The sequence below is a fragment of the Apium graveolens genome, chromosome 11 (genome assembly GCF_009905375.1).
Source record: "Apium graveolens cultivar Ventura chromosome 11, ASM990537v1, whole genome shotgun sequence".
Lineage (NCBI taxonomy): Eukaryota > Viridiplantae > Streptophyta > Magnoliopsida > Apiales > Apiaceae > Apium > Apium graveolens.
The window spans coordinates 7745553-7768203 of NC_133657.1; the positions used below are offsets into that span (position 1 = coordinate 7745553).

At 37.2% G+C, this 22651-nt stretch overlaps 3 protein-coding genes across 4 annotated transcripts; all 3 read left to right on the plus strand.

Moving 5' to 3' along the window:
- Window positions 1-530: 530 nt before the first annotated feature.
- Window positions 531-2729, plus strand: LOC141696759 (protein IQ-DOMAIN 33-like). Its single transcript, XM_074500886.1, has 5 exons — window positions 531-1105; window positions 1226-1579; window positions 1795-2001; window positions 2305-2418; window positions 2516-2729. Exons 1-5 carry the CDS (start codon window positions 1034-1036, stop codon window positions 2717-2719), a joined length of 951 nt encoding a protein of 316 aa, XP_074356987.1. The 5' UTR covers window positions 531-1033; the 3' UTR covers window positions 2720-2729.
- A 12313-nt stretch (window positions 2730-15042) lies between these two features.
- Window positions 15043-15354, plus strand: LOC141695302 (uncharacterized). Its single transcript, XM_074499560.1, has one exon. It carries the CDS (start codon window positions 15043-15045, stop codon window positions 15352-15354), a length of 312 nt encoding a protein of 103 aa, XP_074355661.1.
- Window positions 15355-16597: 1243 nt separating this feature from the next.
- LOC141697592 (putative BPI/LBP family protein At1g04970) lies at window positions 16598-22618 on the plus strand. Of its 2 annotated transcripts, none has more exons than XM_074502053.1 (6): window positions 16598-17111; window positions 18357-18496; window positions 18857-19208; window positions 19419-19667; window positions 20079-20167; window positions 20267-20392. In XM_074502053.1, exons 1-5 carry the CDS (start codon window positions 16698-16700, stop codon window positions 20148-20150), a joined length of 1227 nt encoding a protein of 408 aa, XP_074358154.1. In that variant the 5' UTR covers window positions 16598-16697; the 3' UTR covers window positions 20151-20167; window positions 20267-20392. The 2 variants fall into 2 exon arrangements, with proteins under 2 accessions (XP_074358154.1, XP_074358153.1); XM_074502052.1 differs by lacking the exon at window positions 20079-20167 and adding an exon at window positions 22139-22618 and having other exon boundaries at window positions 16601-17111.
- Window positions 22619-22651: the final 33 nt, after the last annotated feature.

Genomic DNA, 22651 nt, shown 5'->3' on the forward strand with positions numbered 1-22651 from the left:
TATCAAAATAGACCAGAAACAAGGCAACTTAGAAAACAATGTCCACGAAGTAGTTCTCATCTTCTTGTATAATCTTGCCCTTCCAAGTCATTATTCGGACAATAAAAAATATCTCAATATTTAATATGCAAAGGTCGCAGGCTGGGGGAGCATGCTAAAGTTGAAGATACCAGAAACAAGGCATGATGTGTCTCTTTGATCTTTCCTCGTACTGTGCGAGGTAATCTTAGACAACATGTTAGGAAACTACTTCGGGATTTGATGCATGTAGGGCTGTTAACCAACGGAGCTGTTTGCAAACAAGTTCGAGCTCGTTCGGCTCGGTTAGGACACAATAAATAAACCAAGTTCTGTGAGATCACATATCTTTAGAATAAAATCCAACTGGACCTGATACTTCTACTGTTTGCATTCATCGTATATACACATTGATGAGTTATATGGAATTTGAATATGAGGGAAAGAAAAGCGAAGCAGATTCTTACAGTATCCTTAAGTTCATATGTGTGATTGGATACCAAACACACCTTTAATACTGTTGACATGTTCTTGTGTACAAATTACAATAAAATGGAACTCAGCAATTGCAGCAGTTACACGTAGAAATTAAGGGCTAAAAGCACTGAAACGGATGAGAAATAGACATAGATCAAATGGCAAGCAAGCTTTTTTAGGGGGCCAATCTACAGCAATACATGTGCAAAAAGTTAGCTTAACTCTTTTCGTTTTTAAATTCCACCCACTCTTCTCCTTTACAGTTCTTTGTCAGCTTTGTGAATTTGAAGGTGTGCATATTCCAACTCATTTCTGCCAATCTTTCACTCATATAATTGCTTCTGAATCATAATTATGATAATATATAAGTAATTTTTAGTAGGAGCTACTCACTTATTACAGCTGAGTAAGGTATAAGCTTTCACTTTTTCACCCATGTTTTACTGACATGCTCTTCATAATGGGGAAGCATCCACACTTGTAGATATAATAGGAAACATCCCAGTTGGGATTCTACTTTGGGATTGCTAATCTGAAAATGGGTATTACTGGGGAGCTTGTTAGGAGTGTCTTCTCCAAAAGCAGGTCCATCAGAACTCATGAAACCAGTGTAGGTTGCATTAAGATTTTCTTCTAGTACTTGTGTATTTCTTTACCATTAAATTTTATAGCCTACTGTCTTGTGATTTGCTAATTCCGCATTTCAACATGCCTTCTCTTATCCAAACAGATTAGAAGCAATTCAGAAAGAAGAAAATGGAAAACCTCGGTGAGATCGTACCTGTGTGGTGATGAATATAACTCTTTTCTCACACAGGAGGATTCAGCTTCTGTAGGGAGCTCCAAAGTCACTGTATCTGCACAACCAGAATTTAGTTCTGTCGCGGAGGGGAATCCTTCTTCTTCTGTTTGGAGCTCTGAGGCTACTATCACACAACCTGTGCCACTAGGGTTGATTGATGCAGTAGATGCCGAGAGTAGGCAAACAAATGGTGATATGCACGAAAAACAGAACTCTACATCTAGATTGATTAACAAAGATGATGCAGCCACTATTATTCAATTAGCATTCAGAAGCTTTCAGGTCAATTCCCACACAGTCAGAATTAAATATTCCAATCTTTCTCAGTTAATATGATCTCAAACTATCAACAAAAGAATGTTTACGCATATTTAATCACAAGGCCTGCTACATATATTTCATAATGCTAGAGTTGAAAGATACCTCAGCATTTCAACCTATGCAGTGTGTTTGATCCCAAATATAGAAGTCATGTTTAACATCTTCTCACTTCTCAGGCTCGAAGGACGATAGAAGGACTCAAATTGACAGATGGTAATGATAATCCCACCGTAGGAGCAGAAAGTCGAAGAAGTGGCTCTACTGGAACATCCATCGAATTTCAAACAGGAAATACAACAGGAGTTCACTCCTTGAGAGACAAAATAGAGAAAATGCCTCAACCACTTCAAATCAAAGGTAGACGTCAAGGACTGAAGCTAAAGGTAAACCAAATTCTTTGTAGTTCTCTTGGTAACCATAGATATAAGGGAGCCTGTAAAGCAAAACAAAATTAAATATCTGAAGGCAGTTGAGAACTATATATAGATATTGCAGATTACATGGATGGCTATATGTATGCCACATTAGTTATTTGTCTACTTAGCTATATGTGCCACCTTACATATTTATGATCAAAGTTTGATCATCAAACCTTGGCCCTGAATTTTCAATCAGAGACCCCGTCAATACTAAAAGTATTTAGTTTTGAGTAGTTCTACTCTTATCAATATTACTGATTACCTCAGGAAGACTGGAATGATAGCACTGTAAGTAGCGACATATCAAAGCTACGAATGCAGAACAGATTGGAAGCAACAACTAGGCGTGAAAGAGCATTAGCTTATGCTTTCTCGCAACAGGTAAAAGTATCGTAAAATGTATGACTAACTGAAATAAGCATAAATTTTATAGCAGGGGTTGTATCATATTAAAGACACTTATATCTTATTACTTTAGCTAAGAGTCTGTTCGAAGAAGAAACATAGCAGATCCAAGTCGGATGTCGTGGAATCTAACATGGGCTGGAGTTGGCTCGAACGTTGGATGGCAACCCGCCAGAAGGAAAATTGCTTACTAGACATCACGAAGCAATATGAGCCGCCTAACAGTAACCAAATATCCGATACAGGTGATCAACAAAGACTGTGCAGTGGAGGATAAGATGGTTGAAGATGCAACATCTCAACTATGCAAGAGTTTTGGCAATGTTAAAAACTAGTCCAAGTTGAGTCTTCCATTTGTATAGATTAAAATACATGTGAGGTTGAAGTTGTGAATAGTGTCTTGGCTACTAGGTATCTGCAATTCTGCATACTGCAGGACAGCCAGGAAATTAAGTTAAGTTTATTTTAACACCTTGACGGATAATGTTGGACGTTTTAAGCAAGCGTGTCAAGTTTACATGTTACATTTTAACACAGCTTTGGACTTGAAAACAGTCGCTAACTGCTGAGAAAAGAAGCTAAAACAAACTTGATCATCTGTATGAAGATCAGAAGATGCATGGATGTCTAACATTAAAAACGATAATTTAATTGTATATATGGTCGAATTGATGACCGTGAATTGTATACCAGAACCAACAAAAGATTGATTAATGCCCCTCACAAAGATTTCAATTCAATTCATTCGGAATAGTTGTTGACCCGAATAATAGATTGAGATATTACCAATTAGAAATTATCAAATATGTTTGATATTATAATAATTTATTATATAAATTTTGTATTAATATATTAATATCAGATTTATATTATATTTAAAATTAATTTATAACAATTAATCATATTCGAATGATAAAACATTTTTTACAAAGAATCAAAAATCAATTCAAAAATATTATATAAAAAATTTATTGTGGAGAATTGATAATCATACACTCCTCAATATTTTTTATGAAGACTAATGAATTGAGAAAGGGAAAGGAGGAGAAAAAAAAAAGAAATGATCTAAATTATTTTTTTTATGGTTTGAATCCTAAAACGAAATAAAACCTTACAATTATTCTTTTAAATCTTTTTCTAATATTAAGCAATCTCAAAGTAGTCAAATATATTTATATTTATAATAATATAGTAAATTAATATAATCAGTTATTTTATGACATCATTATTTTTTTGAATAAATTAACATATAAATTATATCAATATTATTTTAATATAAAAAAATAGTTATTTTTTATTTTTCAAAAGTATTTTCATATTAATCTTTTTTCGTAATCTAAGATTTAAATTATAATTGAAATCAGAAAGAAAAAGTGAAAAATGAATCCAAATAAGTGTTAAACATAGTTCAAGGGATTTTAAATAAATTTAAAAATAAAAGGAGAGGCGGAATTATATTTTTATACCAAACAAACATCGAGCACAATTATTTCTTCCCTCTATTAATTATCTAAACAAAACGCCATGTTGAATAATGAATGCAAAGAAATGTAATATGGAAGGGGTAAATATGTTTTTTGAATTTTTTTTGGCTATTAAGACTATTGAACAAAACAACTAAAAGATGTAAAAATATTATGTTTTAACAGAAATCATACAAAACATAATATATCAAAAACTCACCTAATTATATTAATTAAATTTGTCTTGTTACTTAATTAAGAACTCGGCTTCTATTTTGAGAGAATGCAAGATTTTCTAGATTTGTTTGTTACTTTTAAATTAAGAACCCGTTCATGTTTTATAGATTAGTAACACGGTTTTACAAAACTTGCACTAAAATATACTATACAAATTCTAAAGTAACATTGTCTATTTCCTTTTTTGGTGTTGGCAAATTTGTGTTGAATCCTTCCGGTCTGTGGACTCGAGTTGAGAAAGAGGGCTAAAAGCAAAACAAAACTCGTCGAATGCCTTATATAGATATCCAATCTATCAAATAGCAGAATTACTACAAAAACGTTTAGACTGGTAGGTCAAAGTAGAGCTTCAAGCATCCTTTGTCTAGTGAATCTTGACCCTTGATCTTGTATTCTTCAAGTTATTTTGTAGTCTTTCCAATTCAGTAAATAAATTGTTTGTTAACTGATAATCTTGAATCTTGAACTTGTCTGTATTCTGAATTTAAGATAGTATGTCGAGACCTCTTTTTGTTCCATAGAGAAGTGACATATCGATAAGTATAATAACTTATCGCTATCTTGAGTTCTCTATAGGTATATTTGACTTGTCGAGGTCTCCAGTTTTCTACATGTAAAATGATTTGTCGATAACTCCAGTTCTCTACAGGACTTTTGACTTGTCGACATCTTGAGTTCTCTACATGAAGAATTTGACTTGTCGATATCTCTGAGATATTTACATGCAGAAATGACTTGTCGATATATCTGAGATCTCTCCATACATATTTTGACTTGTCGATATCTTTGAGATCTCTACATGAGGTATTGACTTGTCAATATTTCCAGTTCTCTACATTTTCATTTGACTTGTCGATATCTCTGAGATCTCTACATGTAAAAATGACTTGTCGATATCTTTTGGGACTTCTCTATAAGTCATTTTGGACTTTTCGACTGACTTCTCGATATTCCTTGATATGTGACTTGTCGATATCTTAACTTACAACATTTTCCTACAACAGCATTATTCAAGTCCAAGCTTCTACACTTTTCTCTGAGGCATGATCAAGACTTGATCTTTTTCCTGAGTTTATTCCTTAGCTTGAAACTGTTCACTGAAAAAAACACCAGTCTAATCTACTAAACATTTTTATATACTCAAGGATATAATTATAGAATACAAATATTGATTATCAAATAAATTAATCTTAGGGTTGTCAATATGACTTGGTCTTTTTATTATACAGACATGTCTTGCACAACACAGCCCTTATTTAAAATATTTTAAATTAATAATTGCATATAAAAATGATATACTTTGCGTGAAACAAACTACTAACAATAATAACAATAACAAGAGTTAAGTTCTATAAAGTGCACCATTTCTGCTTGAGTCCATATATGTTCTGTTGACCCTACAATATAGTCCCTATTCTGATTATCCAACCCCCTCTAAATGGGGGGTAGCTCTCTATTTATAATCCTTCCTAGTGCACCTGTTCTCTTGTTGGGCCTGGTTTCCTTATCGGTCTTGGGCCCTAACAATAGTCCCCCCCCCCAATGTCCTAAATCTTCTAGATTTGGGCTTTAATTTTGGGAGAAAACATTTGCCACTTAAAACAATTTTGGCATTTCAAAATCTCTCTCTTGTTTTGTCTCTGCCTCTTCACTTTCCTGTAATTGATTACAGTTTTCTTGGAAAAGTAAAGGTCTCTTCTTCTTTTATTTTGGTTCGTAATCCTTTATGCATCCTTATTTGTATTTCATTTAACATACTTGGGTTTCTTGGTTCTTCCTCTTCTTTTGCAGAAAGTGTATTAGCCGGAGGAGCATTTGGAGGATTTGTTACCGTTTGTTACATTGGTTGTAGGTAATTTTTCCTTTCTTCTTCTCTAGTTATTGTGGGTTGTGTTGTTCGTTGTCTTAGTCGTAATGAGTCAGTCGGTGGAAAGTGGGGGAGATAGCAGGTCTTATGGATCAGAAAATACTTTTAATGAATTGGAGCCGTTGGATTCTACTCGTGTGCCATTGAGGGGTTCTATTAGTTTTTGTCCCTTAGAGATGGCTTTGAGATGGGTGGAGATATGAAGGGAGACAACGTTGGTGATGGTTCGAGGATTGAAGGGGCCAGTGATGCTGCTACGATTTTTGACACCGATATGGGGGCCATGGTTTTGGATAGTAAAGTTAAGTTCTTTAGGTCCCAACGACCTTATAATGCTGCTAGTATATATCACAAGGTTCCTTTGGATATGAGTTTTTTATTTGGTTTTTTTCTTTTTCTGATGGGTTCACGGTGACTGCGCCAAGTATTGGAGATCGGATGTGGGATTCACCTCGTCCAGGATTATAAGTTGTTCCTGACCTATGGTTTGCGTATGGGTTCAGGCTTCCCATGCATCCCTTTTTTCAAGTCTTGAAGGCTCTGAACTTTGGGATAGGTCAAATATCACCTAATCTGGTACTTCAATCAAATGGGATTATTGCTCGCTGTAGCGAATTGGATTGGAACCCACTCTTAATCTTTTCTTTTCTCTATACCGACTAAAGTCCACGGGAGCTCAAGTATATTTTGATGCTAAACCTGGATGTCCAAAGCTCATAAGTACGCCATCCTCGAATTAAGGTTGGTACTTGAGGTAGGCGTGGTACGAAGATTGTGAGATTGCTGAGGTGGCCCCGTGGTGTCGCTTGTCTTCTCAAACTTTGAAGGTTCTTAGTGATGCAGGGTCGATGACAGCCATAGATTTGGCTGAGTTTTGCGGTCATGTTTCGTGTTTCAAGGCCTCGTCTTTTTCCGATATACGGTTTTTGTGTAACCATTGTCGTAAGATACAATGTTTTGTTTTTAGACCTAACTTTACTGTCTTGTACTTTTTGTTTTCTTATTGTTTTTCACGTTATACCTTGCGATTTCTGATTTGGAGTCTTGTTTGCCTTTTTCAGCTGTTGGTCCGAAACTTCGTCTGTTGGTGAATTCACACTTGAGGATGCCTTCTGAGAGTTTTTTAAAGTTGTTGGCTAAGAAGAGGGTTGGAGCCGAGGTCGATGGAGCTGTTGAGGGAGGGAGTGACCTGGGGAAGCTTCCTGTTGGGTCTGGGAATCAAGATTTGCTTGTTGTTTCAGGAGTTGCGGCGAAGGATTCAAAGGTAGACGTGGCTGTTAAAGATAAAAAGAGGCACCTTGAGCATGGGTCTTAACGTTCTCATCATCACAAGAAGCATAAGGACGCCTCGAAGGTAGTTGTTCTCGAAGGTAGTGATCCTGCTTCGATGGGGTTGACTGTATCTAAGAAAGATGGATCGGATAGGAAGGCTGGTTTTGCCGGGGATTTGGTTCTAGCCAAAGGCAAGGAAGTTGTTTCTGCGGAATTTCCTCTAGGTGTTGAGGCCTCGGAGCCATCAAAGCCTCACTTCCTTGCGGCTTGTCGTGATTATGCCTTGAAGGTTCATTTTTTTCCTTTCTTCGCTTATTTTTCCTCTCCTCTCTTTTTTATGCTTCATCCATCTTTATTTGTGGTTTGTGTTCTTTGTTTTATTTTTATAGAATTTTGCCTTGTGAAAGTAAGTAATTTTTTCTTGGTTTTACTGTAGATTGTGGCAAAGGTCGAGGCTGCTAATGCCGGCAATGTAATTTTTGATGTTGGAGAGGTTCGTAGGCTTTGTAGTGAGATCCTTGATTTGAAAAAATCGCAGTCGATTCTGCAAGATCAACTATCTGGTCTCACTCGCGATCAGGAGACTAATTCCTCCAAGATATCAAGTTTAATGAATGAGAACACAAATCTCTCTAATGAATGTAGCTCGTTGTCCATTACGGTGAAGAAGCAGGTGATTGATTTGGCTAAAGTGAATTCAAAAATTGCTACGTTGAAGGTTGAACATGGGGAAGCTTTGCAATCTGTTGTGGAGGCGAGGGACGCTGCTAAGAAGGATCTTAAAGAGGCCAAGGATGCTTTAGCTTCGCTAGAGGAGAAGTCTCTTCAGCTTTTCGAAGAGGGCTATCGCGAGTGCTGGAAGCGTATGGGGTCACGAGGCTTCGATGTAGATGGTGATCGTTGGGAAGATTATCTCAGGAAGGAGCAGGGAAGAATCCGGGGGGCTGTCGAGGTAATGTCGGTTGGGGCTACACCAGTTGCTCCGGTGACCGAAGAAGCGGACGTTGCAACTGATATTTAAGTTATCCCTGGATATGTCCTGATTTTCACTATGTTTTAACATTAATTTTATTTCCGGTGCTTTAAGTTTGTCTTGGATTTTGGCTTGCTTTTGTGAACTCGTTTGGAGATTTTGTGGGATTTTGACAATGCTTTAAATATTTATCTGCGTATGCCAAGTAGTTTGTTGGGCATTTCTGCTTTCTTGTTTTTGCTTGCCATTTGTTGTCCACTTTGTCTTGATTTGGTATTGGTGCGTTCTTTCATCTTCTTGTGATGGAGACTTTCTTCTATTTGTGTTAGCGTATTTTGGTTGTTAGAGTAGTTATTTTGCTTGTCTTTGTGATTTTGAGGGACTCAATTTTGAATGAGATTTTAGGCGTTTGAGGGCTTTGCCTTGATGGATGCTCGATTGTTTTCTGACCATAGCTTGGCACCTTGAAGTTGATTGTGAATAACAAGGAAAGACCCTTACTTTGGTCCCTTTTTTCCTTTATTCTGTTTTTTGTAAAACTTTTGTTTTAGATTATTGAAATTGTGTCGGGCTTTCCATACTCGTTGTCGTGGTTTAATATTTTATTGTTGGCTATGTAATAGACTGAAACATAGGGAGCAATTTTAATTGATTGAGGGCGTGAGAGCCGAATTTGTAGATGTAGGATCCTCGGAGACTCACATCATGTCGAGTTCTCGTGGATTTTGATGGGAGAAATTACATAAATTATAATAACTTAAGTCATTGTATTTGTTGATTGTAGCCCTTTCTTTTGGATCTTCACGAGTAGAACTTTCGCAAGTGGACTGCATTCCAAGTGTTTGGAATAGGTGAGCCGTCGAGGTGAGTGGGAAGGAATGTTTCCGGCCTGATGACCCTTACTACCCTGTAAGGGCCTTCCCAAGGAGAGGAGAGTTTGCTAACTTTGTTAGGTTGGGATACCGTTGTTTCTCGCAGAACAAAATCATTGACCTCGAGGCTTCTAGGCTTCATCTTGGAATCAAAGTATTTCAAAGTTCTTTCCTGGAATTTGGTAATCTTGAGATGAGCCGAATCCCTGAGTTCCTCAACAAGGTCGCAGTTGAGACGTAGTCCTATTGAGGACTCTTCAGCATTGAAATTTTGGAGACGCGTCGAGCCCAAGCTAACCTCAATAAGGAGAACTGCTTCAGTTCCATAAGCCATTTTGAATGGAGTTTGCCCAGTGGATGCCCTTGGGGTCGTACGGTAGCTCCAGAGAACGTTTGATAGTTCATCAACCCATAGCCTGTTAGCCTCTGCCAGTCTTTTCTTGATGCCTTGGAGAATTGTTTTGTTTGTTATTTCCACTTGCCCGTTGCATTGGGGGTAAGCTACTCAGGCCTTGGAGTGTTGTATTTGGAGTTATTCGAAAGTCTTTTCTATTTCACTTCCCACAAATTGGGTGCATTGTCTGTGACGACTATTCGTGGGACTCCAAAATGAAACACTATGTTTTCCATAAAAAAGTTGATGACTTCGATTTCTCTGATTCGTGCAAGGGCCTTGGCCTCGACCCATTTAGTGTGGTAGTCTATGGCTACGATGATGAATTTTTTCTGTCCCGAGCTTTCTGGTAATGGGCCTACGAGGTCCATTCCCCACATATAAAAGGGACATGGCGAAGTGATCGAGGACAAAGTTGTGGGAGGTCTGTGAGCGACCGAACTATAAAGTTGGCATGACTTGTATTTTTTGGTGAACTCCTCGCAGTCTTGTTGCATTGAAGGCCAGTGGAAGCCGTATCGCATGATTTTGAGAGCGAAGTTTTTACCAGCTAAATGTTCCCCATAGATTCCTGTATGGACCTCGATTATGGCTAGTTCAACCTCGTCTTTTCTGACGCATTTGAGTAACGGTTCTGTTAGAGATTCTCTGTATAGCTGATTGTTTTCGAGGCAGTAGTTTCTTGCTATGAAAGCTATTTTCCTTTTGTCGCCTTCACTCATTTCGGGCAGAGTTCCCAGGATAAACTGGATTAAGGGTTTTCTCCAGTCTTGTATGGAGGAAATGCAATTGACAGATGGGGAAGGCTCTATTATCGACGAGGCTGAGAGCATTATGACATAAACTGGTGTAGTGGGAGATTTGGTGTCAGAAGTCTCGAGCTTAGATAAAGCATCAGCCCAGTGGTTTATGGATCTGTCTATATAGTTCAGTACCCAATAAGATATTGGATCTAGCAGACCTTTGACAATCTTTGCATAAGACGTCATTCTTTCGTTGATTATCTTGTTTTCTCCTATAATCTGTTTGACCACGAGCTGGGAGTCGCAGAAGATCTCAATGTCGCTGACCTACGATAAAAGCTTCGTATTCTGCCTCGTTATTAGTGGCTTTGAACTTGAATTTGACAGCTTGTTGGATCTTGAAACCTTCTGGGCTTGTGAGGACGACGTTCGCACCTTCGAAGCTTGCTATTCAGGATCCGTCAGTAAAAAGGGCCCATGATTTTTTGGTTGCTTCTGACCCAAGTTCACCTTTTTCCTTAGACATTAAGTTACACTCAACGACGAAGTCAGATAGGGCTTGTGATCTTGTCGATGTTCTCATAACAAACTCTATGTTGAATTGACTTAGTTCGACGGTCCATGCGGCCAACCTTCCTGTCATATCGGGCCTGTGGAGGACTTTTCGAAGTGGTTGGTTAGTCATTATACTGATCAACCGGCCTTGAAAGTAGTGTCACGACTTTCTACTTGAGATTATGAGGGCGAAGATAAGCTTTTCAATTTTCAAATATCGAGTCTCCGCATCCTTCAACATATGGCTGACGAAGTATATCGAAAGTTGCTCTGACCCTTTTTCTTTCACTAGCACCGAGGCAACAGTGGTGTCTGATGCGGATAGGTAGATTTTAAGGGGCTCGCAGGGAGATGCTTTTGTCAATACCGGTGGTGAAGCTAGGAAGGCCTTGATGCATTGTAGGCTTGCTTCGCAAGCGTCATCCCAAATGAACTTGTTTGATTGCGAGGCCTTTTTGATAGTTACAAGCATTGGTAAACATCTCTTGGAGGATTGGGGAATAAAGCGACGTAAAGCGGCTATCGAGCCAGTGAGGCGTTGAAGGTCTTTTAGCAATTTAGGAGTTGGTAATTCCTGAATTGCCTTAATTTGAACTGGATCTGCTTCGATGCCTCTGTTTGTTAGGAGGTATCTTAAGAACTTGCCCCCTATCAAACCAAAGGAGCATTTAGACGGGTTTAAGCGCATCTTATGGGCCCTGATCCTCGTGAATGTTTCTACGAGGTCTTGATATGGTCTGAAGATTTGACTAACTTTACGATCATATCATCGACATAAATCTGCAAATTTTGGCCGATCTGTGCAGCGAAAATAGTGTCCATGGTTTTCTGGAAATTTGCACCCGCGTTAAGGAGGCCGAATGGTAGGACTTTGTAAGCGAAGACGCCTCTATACGTTATAAATGTCATATGGTCCTGGTCTTCTTTTTCCAGCTTGATCTGATTATATCCCGCAAAAGCATCCATGAAGGATAACATCTCGTGCTCCGCAGTCGAATCTATGAGTTGATATATGTTGGGTAGAGGGTAGAAATCTTTCGGACATGCTTTGTTGACATCTGAGTAGTCAAGGCACATTCGCCATTTGATACTACTCTTCTTTACTAGGACAGCATTCGCAATCCATTTAGGTAATTCCACTTCCTTGATAAAACATGCCTCGAGGATCCTGTTAATTTCAACATATATGGCCTCCTATTTTTCGGCAGAGAAGACTCTTTTCTTTTGTTATATGGGGAGAGCTTCTGGAGAGATGTTTAGTCTGTGAAGAGCTATCTCCTCGGGTATCCCTGGCATGTCTTTTGGATCCCAAGCAAAGATGTCTGTGAAGTCACGAAGTGTTTGTATCAACTGTCATTTGGTATATGGGTGTAAAACAGCTCCTATTTTAACTTTTTTATCCTCGGAGGAGTCGTGGAGGTTGACATCTTCCAGTTCTTCATTGGGTTCGCAGTTGCTTGGCATAAGTACCTCGATTATTTCTCTTGGGTCAACTTCCACCACTTGGTGGACTTCGGAGGGTTGAGAGGGTCGTTTTTTAGGAATGGAGTTTCCTAAGTAGCATTGTCGCGAGGCCTTTTGATCTCCACATACCTCACCGACCCCAAACTCAACCTCACCGACCCCAAACTCAGTAAGGAACTTCATTTTCAAATAGGCGATGGAGGTGATTGCCTTGAGGGGTCCTATAGTGGTCCGCCCTATTATAGCATTAAAGCTTGAGATTGCATTGACAACATGAAATTTAACCATACGCCAAATCTGGAAAGGTGGAGAACCAAATAGGGTCGGAAGATCGATGACGCCCACGAGCTTAACCTCATTCCCTGTAAAATCATAAAGAGGAGTACCTTTGGCTGTATCGAGCTTTCTATCATCCAGGTCCATTCTCGAATAAGCGCTGTAGTATAGGATGTCTACAGAACTTCCGTTATCTACCATAATCTTTTTGACCGTATTCGTTCCAATTTTAGTTGTTATGACAAGAGCATCTTGATGGTCTTCAATGATGTCATCTATATAATCTTTATCTGAGAAGGAGATGATAGGGGTTGGATTTCTTCGAGGCCTTTTGGTCTCAACTCTGCAGACGTCTCGAGCATATAGTTTCTTGGAATTGTTTGAGAATCCACCTGCTGAGTGGCCTCCTGAGATGACGTCGATTACCCTATCTTGATCGTGGCGTTGAGATCTGTAAGACTGGGTGCTCTCAACGTAATGGGCTAACTGTCCATTACGCACCTTGTCCTCTATGAGGTTTATCAATTGAAAGCACTGCTCAGTCTCGTGCCCTGTGTCTTCGTGGAAGTCATAATACTTGGTACTTGGCAGTTTATTAGGGTTCATTGGCCTTGGAGGTCTATAAGAGGGATCTGTTTTAAGGACTGCCAATATCGTGACCTTATCCGTGTTTAACTTTATTGGTTCTGGATAATCCCTTGTCTTCAAAGCCCTTTGTTTGTCTTCCCGACCCTTGGAGCTCTCTGTCGAACGATATCGAGGCCTTTGATATCCTCGAGGAGACGGGGGGTCTTGCGAGGTTCTAGAGCTGCGGATTCTCCCTGGCTGTCATGGGCTGCGATACTCTTTCCTCTCATAATCTCTAGATTTTCTTGGACTTCGATTGCGATAAGTCCTCGGGGATCGGGAATGTTGGATGCTTCCCACAGCTTCCTAAAGAGTTAATCTATGTTCAATGATTTTGATAGCCGTCTGTAAGGTCTTGGGTTCCTTCTCAAAAAGCTCCTCTAGTAGCTGACTATGCTGTGTCCTGTTGATGCCTGCAATGAGGTAATTAACAGCCAACGGGTCCGCGAGGTCTGTAATCTCAGCGATGTGTGCTCTGAAGCGAGTCAGATAAGCTCTTAAACTTTCATTTGATCGTTGGTAGACTGAGATAAGCGATGCTGTTATTTTTCCGCCTCGTTTGTTACTAGAGAAACGAGTTCTGAACTTGCTTTTCAAGATGGACCAGGAGTCGATTGATCGAGGCTGAAGGTTGTTGAATCAATTTAGTGTTGTACCCTTCAAACAGGTAGAGAAGAACCGGCAACGAGCTACCTTCGAATGACCAAAAAAGTCCATCCTGCCATCGAATAAGTTGATAAAATCTGACAGGTCCGTAGATCCGTCAAAAGAGTCTATAGGAGGTACTTTTAACTCTCTGTTAATCTTCGCATTTTCAATTTTAACTGAGAGAGGTCTTTCAGATGCTACTTCGATACCCCGCTTTGCGTTTGGATGTAGTTCTTAATGAGGGATAAGTCATCTTCCAGCTTTGTGAGTTTCGAGATTTGACGGCGCTTCGAACCCACGATGTGACTCTCATCCTCCTCATAACTGTCAACATTGTCCCTGCTTTCTTTATTCCTTTTTGAGTAAAGCGATCCCGTCGATTCTTCGTACTCAGAGAGTGCAGATTGTTTCGAAGGAAGCCATGTAGAATCATACCCATCGTCTTTGTATTCCAAGGATTTGCAATCTTCTGAGACTTCAGAGATTTCGCGATGTAGACGCATTATTTCTTTTTTGCGTCTAATCTTCTCTGTAATCAGCTTTCTCTCTTTTTCAAGTGATCTGAGTTTCGCATCCTCTTCGTCTTGAACTTCAACATCATTATCTTCGCCTCCTTTGCTTTTATCTCGTTGCTTCTTATCGAGATGCAGATGCATATCGCTTGACAAAACCTTTTGTCCAGTAGAAGCTTCAACCAGGGTTTTTTCGCGGTCTTTCGGTCGCCTTTTCCGATCAATAGGATCTGATTGGGTTGGTCTCTCTACTGAAATGACGTCTTCCTGTTCAAACAACAATGTTTGAGGTTGCAATACCGATTTTGCCTTCACTCCAACTTTCTTGTGGATGATTTTTATTTCTCTGGTTCCCGGGGCCTGAGCCTCAGGCACCTACTTCATTGTTTCTTGTTGAAACTCTTGATTCAGACTATCTTCTTCTATAGAAATACCTGAGATAAGCCCCTCCTTCTAGCGTCACTGTTGACCCTACAATATATAGTAGAACCTCGATAAATGAATACCTTTGGGACCAAAAAAATATTCATTTGGCGAGATTATTTATTTATCGATTAATGAATATAATATTTATTTATCGATAAATGAATAATAATTCATTTAGATGATATTTTTAGACTTTTTTTTGTAATTATATCATTTTGTATATATCCAAGATTTAACTAAACTCCTTTCTAAATTGAACTATAAAAATGTGATGAATGTTGAACATCTTCTGAACTATCTTGAAGAGAATAATGCGGTTATGGATTCTCCTACGGACGAAGAAATCATTGAAGCTGTACTAAATGATGAGGCAAATGATCCCGAACCCGATGATAACATCACTATACCACAAGTATCCTCAAGAGAAGCTTTTCAAGCTATTGTCACTATAAAAAACTACCTGCTGCAACATGATCAAAATATTCCAGAAGTGGTGTATGCTTTACACAAAATCAAGGATCATATGCATTTTGGGGGAGGAAAGAAACAATCAACTTTGGAGGCATTTTTCGAAAAAATATGACTTATTAATGTGTTTGAAAATTAGTCATTGAATGAAATGTATTCATGATATATTATATAAATAAAAATATATTATTTGAAATATAATGATTATTCATTTATATTTACATAGGGCCTATAAAGACTTCATTTGTATTTATTCGTTAATGCATTAAGCGAAATTATTTATTAAGCCCATTGGATCAAGTTGGGACCGAAGAAATTTATTCATTAGACGAGGTTATTCATTTATCGAACATTCATTTATCGAGGTTCTACTCTAGTCCATATTTTAATTATCCAACCCCCTCTAAATGGGGGTAGCTCTCTATTTATAATACTTCCTAGTGGGCCTATTCTCTTGCTGGGCCTGGTTTCTTTATTGGGCTTGGCCCTAACATGTTCTGTATATGAAATATAACTTAAAATATTATAAAGTATATTATTTTTCGAATGATGTTGTATAAACATCATTATTTAATTAAAAATCTTACATGTTACATACATTTTAGAAATCAAACATTGTAAAATATATAATTATATAAAATATGTTTAATTTGCAGAACATATATATTCATATTAGATAAAAGATTTTACAATATATTTTATTTGTAGAACATAGATGTACCGGACTCCGAGTACTCTAATAATAAAGTATGCTCCATAGAACTTTAGTCACACTACCAATAATAATGATAAATAATAATAATAATAATAATAAATAATGATGATAATAATAATAATAATAATAATAATTAATCTATACTATACTATAATAACTGGAATGGGGTATAATTTGTAATTTGGTTAACCCCTCATTTTGGTTATCTCTTTCCATCACGACCGTCGGATCTTCTTCATCAAATAATAAGAGCCGTCAGATTTAAATACTAAAAAATACACTCCGCATGTTCTCAGACTCGAATCCCGTCAACAACAAACATTTATATTATTATTATAAAAATATATATAAGTTCTCAGGTTCGAATCCCGATAACAACAAATATTTATATTATTATTTATAAAGATATATAAAAATTTTGAGGTTCGAATCTCACCAACAACAAATATTTACATTAATATTTATGAATAAGATCTCATCAATGATATAATAACTATACTTAACTTGGAATTATCCACAATAAAAGCATAATAATATAATCATTATTTAGTATTTATTTTTTTCATATAGAATTTTAATAAAAATATATAAAATAAAAATAAAAATATATAAATATTAACATGCTACGGTTAGTAATAATAATTCAGTAATCCATACAAATACAACACTACGCGAACACGATCCATCGTCCATCTTCTCTCCTTGCCACCAAAAAAGAAGTCTACCAAAAGCCCAGCTCATCAATGGCCACCGCAACAGCATACATCCTCCTCATCTTCCTAATTACAACACCCCCTTTTTGTTCATCATCTGAATTGACCGATGAGTCCTTCATGTCCATGCTTATTTCCCAAACTGGCCTCGACTTTCTCAAACAACTGCTGGTTAACAACGCTATTGCTTCTATCACACCTCTTCATTTACCCCAGATTGAGAAGGCAGTTAAACTACCCTTTCTTGGGCAGATTGATGTAGAGTTATCGAATATAACTATTTATCATGTTGATGTTCCCAGTTCGTTTATCAAGCCTGGTGATACTGGGATTGCTATTGTGGCCTCGGGTACTAGTTGTAATCTTAGTATGAATTGGCATTATTCTTATGGTACTTGGCTTGTTCCTGTCTCTATTTCTGATAGTGGCCTTGCTTCTGTTCAGGTTAATATCTCTCTCTCGCTCGCTCTCTCTCTCTCTCTCTCTCGCTCTCTCTTTCCCTCCTTCCCTCTCTCTCACTCTCTCTCCCTCCCTCTCCCCCTCTCTCTTTCCCTCCCCCCCTCTCTCTCCCTCTCTCTATCTATCTATCTTCCCCCATCTCTTTCCCTCTCTCTCTCACTCTCTCTCTTTCTGCCCCCTCTCTCTTCCTCTCCCTCTCCCTCTCCCTCTCTCTCTCTCTCTCTCTCTCTCTCTCTCTCCTTCTCTCTCTATTATCTCTCCAGAAATTAGTTAAGCTCAGATTATGTATTGATGTTTGTTTAAAGTTAACCAATTAGTAATTAGTAATTGATCATCTCTCTGGATATGAACATAAAGATCAGAATTTAATTTTATTGATGTATGTTTAAAATTAACCAATTTAGGCCCGCAAGGGTTGGCTCAGTTGGTTAAAGAGGGGATAACTATCCTCTCGGTCACAGGTTCGAATCCCACGGAGGAAAATTTATGATTATGCCATGTCGCATTTAAGCGGTTTACCTTGGTTCATATTTGGTTCACGTGTATTTTGTGAGCCCGTAGGGTTTACCCACGGCGATAAAAAAAATAAAAAAATAACCAATTTAGTAATTGCTGGTGAGAAGATTGGAGTGGAGTTTATTTTTATTAATTGTCTATATTCTTTACCGGGTTTATCAAATTGTGAGTACTTAATATAGTGTATAGTTTAGTAAAAAGCTTATTGTGTAGTTACTTCAGTATGTTATATATTTTAAGTTCTTTAAGTACTTGCGGTTACTAGGGAAGATTATGTTTGTATATGCTTTTACAAAATCATGAAGTTTATGGTTTATATCTTATTCTCCGTTTGGTGAAGATAGTAAGACCATACAATTAGTCATTCACATCCAAAAAAGTTCCATATTTGTTGCAAGAAGTTAATTACTATAGTCGGAGAGCGGAGCTGTAGAAGCACCGTGGGTGGAAGACAAACTTTTAAATTATTAGTAAATGTTGTAATCAAATTTACCAGATCCCACGGTCTATTGTTTTGTAATGATGCAAGAACAATTTTTTTCTAAGAATGAACTGATATTGGTTGAATATTAATTTGAGAGCTCATCTGCAATTAATGTAGATACCATGCATACTATGTTATTAAAATGCTTTCTCTTTTATATTACATTCTTTGGTGCTCATTTTGAGTATATGTTCTCAAAAGGATCTGATTGATTGCACCTCTGGGCAAAGGTTGAAGGCATGGAAATTGGGCTGACTCTTGGCTTGAAAATTCATGAGGGAGTTATAGACATCTCTCTCCTTGAAGGTGGCTGCTATGTTAAAGACATCATTATTAAATTGGATGGAGGGGCCTCTTGGTTGTATCAAGGGTACGGTTCTTTTAAGGATGTTATTTTCATTATTTATACTTAATTTGTCATCATCTGTGTTAGTTTAAATTATAAAATATAGCTTTTAATTGAAACGACACACCAGAAGGGGCAGTATGCATATTTAGCAGGGATCTATAAATGTATTTTAATTTTTATTTTGACCCTTTGAAGAGGTTATCTACTGTAGATGAGGATTAATGCCAGGGAAAAAAGGGCAGCAGAAAGCTTAACTGTTACTATTACAATACAATTTTATAAAGACCTGTTATCAGTTTTCTACGTTTATTCGCTGGAGAAATATGATTCTTTATGTTACTTGATATTGTTTGTTTGTTCTAATTTTTTTCCAACTTGAAGGATGGTGGATGCTTTCCAAGGACAAATAGCATCTGCAGTAGAAAATGCAATTGCAAAGGCACTAGAAGAAGGAGTTTTAAAGCTTGAAACTTTCTTGGAAGGCCTTCCAAAAGAAATACCGGTGGACGATATAGCTTCTTTAAATGTAACTTTAGTTAATGACCCGCTAATGAATAATAATTCTATTGGTTTGGAAATCAATGGCTTATTCACAAGAACTGAAAAGGGCAAAGTGTCGACTGTGTTTCGCAAGAATTCTCAATCCTCAGTTTCCTGCACAAATTCACCAAAAATGCTTGGTATATTGTTAGACGAGGCTGTTTTCAACTCTGCATCTGCCTTGTACTACAATGTAAGTAAGAAAGTTATTAAATCAATAATACTTTTGTTGCAACTGCAGACGTGCATCTTTTATAGTTTCTCTGAATCCGATATGAAGTTGTTAGTTGGACAGTTGTGAGCTAGAAAGCTTTAGAATATACGTTTAATTAAATAGTTGTTGTATGTGTGTTTTATTGTTTTTAGTTTGTTGATCTGTGAGAAACACAATTTTATTCATCAGGCAGAATTTATGCTATGGACAGTGGATACACTACCAGATCAGTCGATGTTAAACACTGCATGGTGGAGATATCTTATCCCCCAACTTTACAAGAAATACCCAAATGATGACATGAATCTTAATATCTCTCTTTCCGCTCCTCCAGTTGTGCGAATTTCACCACATGGTATTAGTGCCACTGTTTATGCAGATCTAATCATTGATGTCCTGGAGGGCGGGAATATAGTTCCAGTTGTCTGTATATCATTGGTAAGATTTATTGACTAGATTAATATAGTACTTCAACTCTCACAAGCTCCTCTGATCTTTCTTTGTAAATTATTTTTACATATTTGTGATTGTTTAACTAATAAAATGGTTTTGGAGATAAAAGACAAAGTAGCTCAGTCTAAAAAACACAACTACAAATGTTGGCTATAATATTTATCTAGATGATGTCGTCACTTATCATAGCTTCAACATTGTGGTCATTGAATTGGAGTATTATCTTTTTCCTCACCACGTCTATAAAGGAAAGGAGATAACTAAAAAAGATAAAAGTAAATTCAACAAATTAACAGAACTTGACTCCCAGTTGAGCATAACTTTAGGTTTTTAAAATATGCTGTTGAGCTTAGTTTTGTTCATGAATGTCTATGTCCTCTCACCTCTGTCATTTAGGCTGGCATGAGCATAGGAGATTCTAGTAGCAGAGAAGGTTTATTGCATGCTGATAGTGGCATCTCCTCCTAATTATATGCATCTCCATGGTCAGACAGTGGCCATTATTTTTTTTTTTTTATTTTGGGGTCTTATCAATGGTAGTTATACATTTTTGGTGCGTGATACTATGCTTTTTCCTGGTTCAGGTTATACGTGGTTCAGGTTCGGTAAAAGTCGTGCAAAACAATCTTGCTGGTAGCTTGCAATTGAATGATTTCACAATGCAACTGAAATGGAGCCAAATTGGCAAACTCCACATGTACCTCATTCAGGTATGTGCCAACATCAAGTCAAATTTCCAATTTACTGTACTTTACTATTATGCATCTTTCTTGGTGATTTCGTGGAAAGTGTTATAATTTTAAATCATATTTGTTTAAATAGCTCAATGAATATAAGCCAACTGTGTCTGCACCAACTTCAAGAATGTATACTGCAAAATTATTATTAAATAAATACATTATGAATCATGTCAAGAACCTGCCTTGGTGTTATACTTGGGATATTCTCTTTACAGCATCTGAACAAAAATAAAAAGGTAGTTGTTACTTGTGTGACATGGGCGCATTGTTTATGTACAACCTTTGATTACCAAAATGGTCGAGATTTAGATATTTAGTAAACATGTTCAAACATTTTATCATTATATCTATATTACTATATTGGTATATCCGCTATGTTGTCTATATATCTCTTCTTTCCTTTGTTTGATCACTTGCCTAACGTCTTGAAGACATGTAAACCAAACCAAACTAAACTTGCCCAATATATCCCGCAAAAAACATGGTTTGGGGAGATGATGTACACAGTATCCCCTCATTCAAAAGAACGAAGAGGTTGTTTTGTGAAAGACCCCGGCTTGTGTGTGAACATGTGAAAATATAGAATATAACTATAAAAAGATATATACAATACACAATACCGAAATGTGTGATAAATATTTATGTGTGTGTAGAGTGTAATACACACAATATAAATAGTAACAATACAACAAAATATTTACACATTATAAAATCAAGCACTAGTTTTAACAAGTATAAATCTGTGAAATGGTACAATACCTGAGCCCATGGAATTATTCACATAGGACTTACCTGTATGTATTTCCCTGCCAACACAATCCCAATGACCGAAACAATCCGCACAATGTCCGTCGAAGCCCTTGCATCCGGAAGTTAATCGTTCGTACTATACTTTCGACTTTTGATCTCCGTAACTCGAACATGAACAATCAAAATCATGTCTAATTCTTTGCCCTTATCCACATCAGTTTCTTAGACATGTTCTTGGTTCGCATCCACTTACTAAATCAACCTAACCTATGGTTCATTGAGGCATTGTTCATTGTGTTTGTAAAAGTATGTGCATGGAATATGGACAATGAAACAGTATATAAAAGTTTAATAAAATAAAGGGAGAAGAAGATGGGATGATCGGAGAAAAATGGCTACAAAATTGAAAGTGTACTGTTTGGGATAATTAACTATGATTCATAAAACAAGATAAGAATCATTTTAATCAAGAAAAGCCTACTTGGAAAGACCCACGATTCCTGGTTCCACACAGACAAGATAGAAGGTTCCACCAGTATATAACTACAAATAAACGGTTGAAGAAAGTACAAGGGCCGACTTTGTATGTAGTTTACCACCAGGCTGCATAGTCTCCATTGAAATGCATTTGAATCCATGCATTACTATACCATAATAAGTACAAGATTAATCGGATAGTGATAGAGAGGAGAGGGTATGTTTGTGTGAAATTGGTGTAACCGCTCATCATCCGCTTGAAGACAGGTCTTTGAGAACATATGTTTCTAGCGGAGATAATTGAACCAACATTTCTTTAAGTTAATGGATCGAAGATATCTGTTTAATAATTATAGAAAATCTCCATGATAGGATCTTGTACCGTGACTATTTGATTTTTTATATGAAAAATAGTAAGCGTCAAAATGAATTATTTTAATTGTCACATTAGCTTTTTTTAGATATAAACTGTTGTAAATTCTTTTGCAGCCCGTAGTCTGGACTCTCATTGAAACTGTATGCTTGCCATATGCTAACGCACGCCTTGGGAAAGGATTTCCTTTGCCAATTATTCATGGCTTCACACTTCAGAATGCAGAAATTGTTTTTTCAGATTCTGCAGTAACAGTTTGCAGTGATGTCACTTTCACAGACTCCTACAATCATAGTAAGTTACTCGAGTACCCAAATAGATGGATTCAGAAGTTCGTGTAAAGAGAAATCATTGGCCACGATCAATGTAATTATTGTTTCATATGTAATTATGTATGTTGTAACCTCTTACCACGAAATGTAAAATCAAATTGTTGGTGTTTAATGTTTATAACCTGACCTTTTGACTATGCACAAATTACACAGTTCTTGTGGCTGAATCTCACTTCTCATAGCAGTCCATTAGATAAACCTGTACCTGTACAAAGAAGTTATCGATGATATATAGTTTATAATGAAGATCTATACTGGCTGGCATATATGGTCTGTAATTTTTTGATACTTGAGACC